Source organism: Barbus barbus (genome assembly GCF_936440315.1).
Source record: "Barbus barbus genome assembly, chromosome: 11".
Taxonomy (NCBI): Eukaryota; Metazoa; Chordata; class Actinopteri; order Cypriniformes; family Cyprinidae; genus Barbus; species Barbus barbus.
Genome location: NC_136739.1, coordinates 33,274,267 through 33,280,199, shown reverse-complemented (window position 1 = coordinate 33,280,199; position 5,933 = coordinate 33,274,267). Strand labels below are relative to the sequence as shown.

At 39.1% G+C, this 5,933-nt stretch overlaps 1 protein-coding gene across 1 annotated transcript in view; it reads left to right on the top strand.

Moving 5' to 3' along the window:
- The window catches only part of LOC306877268 (rab3 GTPase-activating protein catalytic subunit-like), a 51,403-nt gene extending 47,646 nt beyond the window's left edge, over positions 1-3,757 (top strand). Inside the window, exon 25 of the mRNA XM_079428926.1 lies at positions 2,250-3,757. Within this exon, the coding sequence (XP_079285052.1) occupies positions 2,250-2,480 (231 nt within the window). The 3' untranslated portion in view covers positions 2,481-3,757. The remainder of the gene's footprint in view (positions 1-2,249) is intronic.
- Positions 3,758-5,933: the final 2,176 nt, after the last annotated feature.

The following is a 5,933-nucleotide window of genomic DNA, read 5'->3' as shown; positions in this document are numbered from 1 at the left end:
TTATTGTAGCATTTATTGCCATAATTAAGCACATTTCCTCTCCCAACTAAAGTTGTTCTCAATAACAGGCGTTTATTAAAGGCAGTAGTCATACTGTAATGTATAAATATCACACAATTTAAATTCCAGTCACACTTATTTCTATAGCGCTTTATCCAGTACAGATCACTTCAGAGCGGTTTCATAGCAATAAACAGGAAAATAACAGAGTCAGTGATGATTCTGAATCTACTTAGGCTTACGATGCTTTTGGGAAACGCAGCCCTGATCAGTGATGATTCAGTTCAGGTCTTTTTTTTCACATTTCAAGATTGTAGTCATTATGAAAAAATGTGCTTGATTTAAAATATTGCTACAAAAAATCTTAATGGTTTTAAAAATAGGCTTCATTTTTCTTTGTGCATTTTTCTCAGATTTGTTTGTGAAATGTGAGATGCACTCCTCGCGGCTCGATCTGACGCATGCGGCACGGACTGAACGTTTACAGATGCTCTTATTTGGCCCTGTATTTTGTTGTTTTTCTTCATTTTTTGTTTTTGTTTGTTCTTTCCTAACACCGCTTGTCTGTCGCTCGTCAAGTTGGCCGACTCCAGCGACGAGGTAAAATCCAACATCTGACACTGACACCATTATGATGTACATCAGTGAGAACCTGTAGAATATCTGAACTCTAATGGCTGTGTTTGATCTGCGCTCTGGTGGTTGTTGATGCGCGGCAGGGCTTCCTGATGGACGTGGAGGTTGGTTCAGTAGAGATAGACGTCATGTTCTGCTGTAGTTCAGTCTGGTGTTTGTGCTCTGGGTTCAGAACCACGAGCTCCACAGCATTTGTGTAGCAATGTTCATTATCACCCAAAATTATTTCAGCTGTCTGTACCAATACCTGTAAAATTTCTCTGTTCTCCGTTCCAATTTTGGCACCAAAGCAAAAAATGTTTTTTTTATTAATTTAGATAAAAATTGTTTAATAATTAAATTAATAATTCAAAAAAAATGTAAACATTAGTATGTGTCCTTCAAATATTGCTCAAATAATTGAGATGGCCAATCAAATCAAAGTAGGCGGGGTTTACTGTTCACAGAAGCAGAGCATGAATTCCAGTGCAAAGCATCAGTTTTACATTGAAAGAGTTACAAATCATTTAATATTAGTCAACTGTTTTACTATAGAAATGACCGACAGCTATATCCAGTGATCCAAACTACTCGACTGTTTTCCTCAAATATGGCCATTTTGAGAGAGAGAGAGATTAAAGTAGTCTCTCTCTACAAACAATGAAGCTTTGAGTTTACTTCAAACACAGCTCTTTTACCTCCCTGTTGCTGAGAAATATAATTGATTTTAATTATTGTAATTTGCATTGTTCTTTTTGTATTTCTGTATTATTGTAGTGCTTTAGGCTAATATTAATTATTTTTTATTATTATTATAATGTAGTGATTCAGTATTTAAGCTATTTTAATAGTAAAAGTCGTGGGGCGACGTTGACTGAAAGTAATATAGAACATGGGGGGCAACTATGTGTAATATGTGTATATATATATATATACATATGTGTCCCTGCAGCACAGAAGCAGTCATCAGTAACACAGGTATATCTGTAGCAATAGCCAACAATACATTGTATGGATCAAAATTATACATTTCTCTTTTATGACAAAAATCATTAGGATATTAAGATCATGTTCCATCAAGATATTTAGTACATTAACTACCATAAATATATCAAAACATAATTTTTGATTAGTAATATGCATTGCTGAGAACTTCATTTGAACAACTTTAAAGGAGATTTTCTCAATATTTAGATTTTTTTGCTCCCTCAGATTCCAGATTTTCTAATAGTTGTATCTCAGCCAAATATTGTCCGATCATAACAAACCATACATCAATGGAAAGATCATTTATTCAGCTTCAGATGATGTATACATCTCAAATTAAAAAAATTGACCCCTATGACTGGTTTTGTGCTCCGGGGTCAAAGGGCCTCGGTGTGACTGAACACAAGCGAAGCCTCAAAGCGTTTCCATTCTCATGAAGTGGTTTTTGTTGCTGATGGACGTCACAGCTTTGCAATTAGTGGAATTTGTTCCTGTGTGGGAAAAAAATAGATTGCGTCAATTTGCGGTCGCAACGTGCTGGTTTGAGTCTCGCCGAGAGCGTTTGCTGAGAGGATCCTCTGACTCTCAAATGTGTTTTTTCAGCTGGACTGATGTGAAATCTGATGTGTTGTGTTGGATGTGTTCAGGCCGCCCTGCTGGCGCCGCTGGAGGACGAGACGGGACGCTCGGGAGGGACGGACGACAGGAAAGTGGTTCCGGATTTTCCGCCCCCTGCTGGACGGGAGGTTCTGCTGCGCACCTGTGTGCCGCGGCCCGCGCCGTACTCCAAAGCCCTGCCGCAGCGGCTCTTCTGCGTGCTGATGCGGGACGAGTTCAGGCTCGCCGGCGCCTTCTCCTCCGACACCTGCTTCTTCTGAGCGGAGCGCCGGAGAAACAGGACGGAATCAGGCCGCTGGTGCGGCGGTCTCCTGCTGGACTCCTGTTCTTAGAGTTAAAAAGAGTCATTCTAAAACACTTAACGTGGCTTAATGCATTAAGTGTTTTTAAAAGACCAAACGCATTAATAAAGCAGATGTATTTATATACATAATAAATATACACAGTACACACACACAGTATGTAAACACAAACCTTTATTCTGAATGCGATTAATCGTTTTGCAGCCCTAGTTAAGACTGTTTTTGAAAGACCAGACTCTGTAAACACATTATTAATAAATCATACTATATACAGACAGGCAGAGCCCATAATAAAACACAGTTTTAATGCATCCACATTGGTGTTTTCCTTATAATGATTTTCTATGGGAGGACAACACTAAACGCGTTGCGTTCGTATACTGACTCATCTGCTCGTCTGAATATAGTATGATTTATTAACACATTTACAGAGTTTGGTCTTTTAAAAGCACAGTCTTAAAGCATTAAGCCAGAGTTAAGTGTTCTAGAATGTCCCGTTAAAACGCTTCACATGTATTTGTGGGAAATGGTTTCTGGATCAGCACTCCGAGGGTCTCATCAGCTCTAAAATGGTTTTATATCTGTTGGGTTTCACACATGCTAATAATATCTGTTCCCCTACTGTGTGCTTGATGAGAGCAGCTCTAGATTGAGTTCACAACGCTTTGCCTTAGGAAACATCACAACTCGCGCACGCACACACTCACACACACACACACACGCACTGACTCACACACACACACACTCACACACGCACTGACTCACACACACACACTGACTCTCTCACTCACACACACACTCACACACACACACACACACACACACACTGACTCTCTCTCACACACACACACACACACACACACACTGACTCACACACACACACACACTGACTCTCTCACTCACACACACACACTCACACACACACGCACATACACACTCACACTCACACACACACACACGTTAGAGAGTAAAGTCCGGATCGATGTTCAGCATCATGTTATCGGTCTGTGTTGTGATCAGACAGTATATTGCTCTGATCGTCTCATCAGATGTGCTTCTGCTCGAGCGTCAGGTTCATTAATGTAGGCCTGTGTTGTCAGTCTGTAGAATGAAGTGCTGTTAATTATCCGTGACGATGTCACGCGTCTGACCAGGATCTAAATGTCAAACCAATGTAAGAATTTCCAATTCAGACTTAAAAATAAAATGTCTGAGCATAATTAGGCTCTCCAGCCAAACTTGTTATTGTCGTTGTTCTCGTTTCATGATCATTGCCTCATTGGCGCTTTGTGCCGCTCGCGGTGCTTTAATTGCATTAAGGGCTTTAAACGACACTGACGTTAATACACGGGACGTTAGTTTGAGAAACTTCTGCTCCAGATCAGATCAGACCAGCGGTTTGGATCCAGCTGATAAACAACTTGCTGAACGTCTTACGAGCCTCAAAACTTTACGTTTATATTTATTATGCAACACCAAGGTCATGGGTTCCAATCCCACGGGAAGCAAGAACTGATCAAATGTTTTTGAATGCAGATAGTCGCTTTGGATACAAGCATATGACAAATACATAAAAATGTAAATGCTGCTTCATTGCAAAATGGTATTTCTTATATTGGTAGTAGATGGTGTTGTCATAATTACGGAGACTAATGAATCAGACGTCTTGCACATGCTCAGAAAATGTGTTTCTCAAAATAAAGTGCACTCAAAAAATATTAAGACTTAAATTTAAGGTTTATGCATTTGAACTGCATATAAACTCCATTTGGACTGCAGAGTGTTAACAATCTTAATGTGATACATATGTGTCAGTCATGCAGGTCAGATTTCTGCTGTAGTACCAATAAACTGATAAATATATAATAATGAATGTTTTAAATAATCAATAACCAGCTTATGTATTAATATATTTCTCCTTTCTATCTATCTCATGCATTCATTCTTTTTAACTAAATAAATTTGCGCCGATTCTAAGCAATGTGAATAAGTGCACTCTGAAAATATGATTTAAATTAAATCAAATAATGGCAAATAGTTCATAATAAACTATGCCATTTCAGCTAGTTGCCAAGGCAACATTTCTTATTTTCATTTAGTTTAAACTGATGTACTAAACTGACTCTAAAAAAATTACAAAAAATATTTCAATGGTTTCATTTTGTGCTCTGTGTCCCTGCAGCACAACAGCAGTCATGAGTAACACAGGTATATCTGTAGCAATAGACAACAATACATTGTATGGATCAAAATTATACATTTCTCTTTTATGACAAAAATCATTAGGATATTAAGATCATGTTCCATGAAGATATTTAGTACATTTCCTACCGTAAATATATCAAAACTTCATTTTTGATTAGTAATATGCATTGCTAAGAACTTCATTTGAACAACTTTAAAGGAGATTTTCTCAATATTTAGATTTTTTTGCACCCTCAGATTCCAGATTTTCTAATAGTTGTATCTCAGACAAATATTGTCCGATCATAACAAACCATACATCAATGGAAAGATTATTTATTCAGCTTCAGATGATATATACATCTCAATTTCAACAACAAAGAAAATGGACCCTTATGACTGGCTTTGTGGTCCAGGGTCAATCACAAATATGGATTAGGTTCATAAATTGATGTTAAAACTGCATAATCCATATGCATGTGAATTTCACATGCAATTCAAATACATTTGTAAATGTATCCCTAAATATTATCCTGAGTGTGTATACATGTTTTTCTCAATTCATGCATTCTCAAGGACTCAAACCCATGAGCTTGTCTCTGTCTGAGCTGCAGGAAAACTTTCCTTGCAGCACTTCTTCCAGCGCTCTGTTGTCCTCCGCAGCTTGATCCCGCTCCCGTAGCGTTTCCATAAACCGCACGGATGCTGTTGCCATGGCAACGCTCAGCTCTCCCACTCCTCTCACGCACGCCCACGCTCTCTTTGGGACGACGGACAGATTTTCACACACATGTCTGTGGAGGATGCGGTCCTTGTTATTTTCAATTCCCTTTTCGAGGGCCAAACCTTGTCCAAAATCAAAGACGCGGAAAACAGAAAGTTGACGTAAAATCGAGGCGGTGGTGACAACAAAAGGCGGTTCAGAACTTCAGCTTTTGTTCCAGTTTGAAAGCCTCGCCAAACAAGCCCGAGACGGTACAATAACTTTAGAGCGGAGAGAGGAAATATCTGCAAACCCATTTTTCACAAAGTTTCTGCTCTACTTTCCTCAAAGTGTATTGGCACGTTACTAACTTGAGCCCTAAACACACTGCAAGATTTCCGGCTGTATCGTGAAACAATCGTGATTTCTGTGATCCTGGCTTCTGATCGGTGGTTCTGTGTCGTACAGTGAGAGAGATTCAAAGACGGCTGTGTCACGGTCTTGCGACCAAAGATAGCCTACAA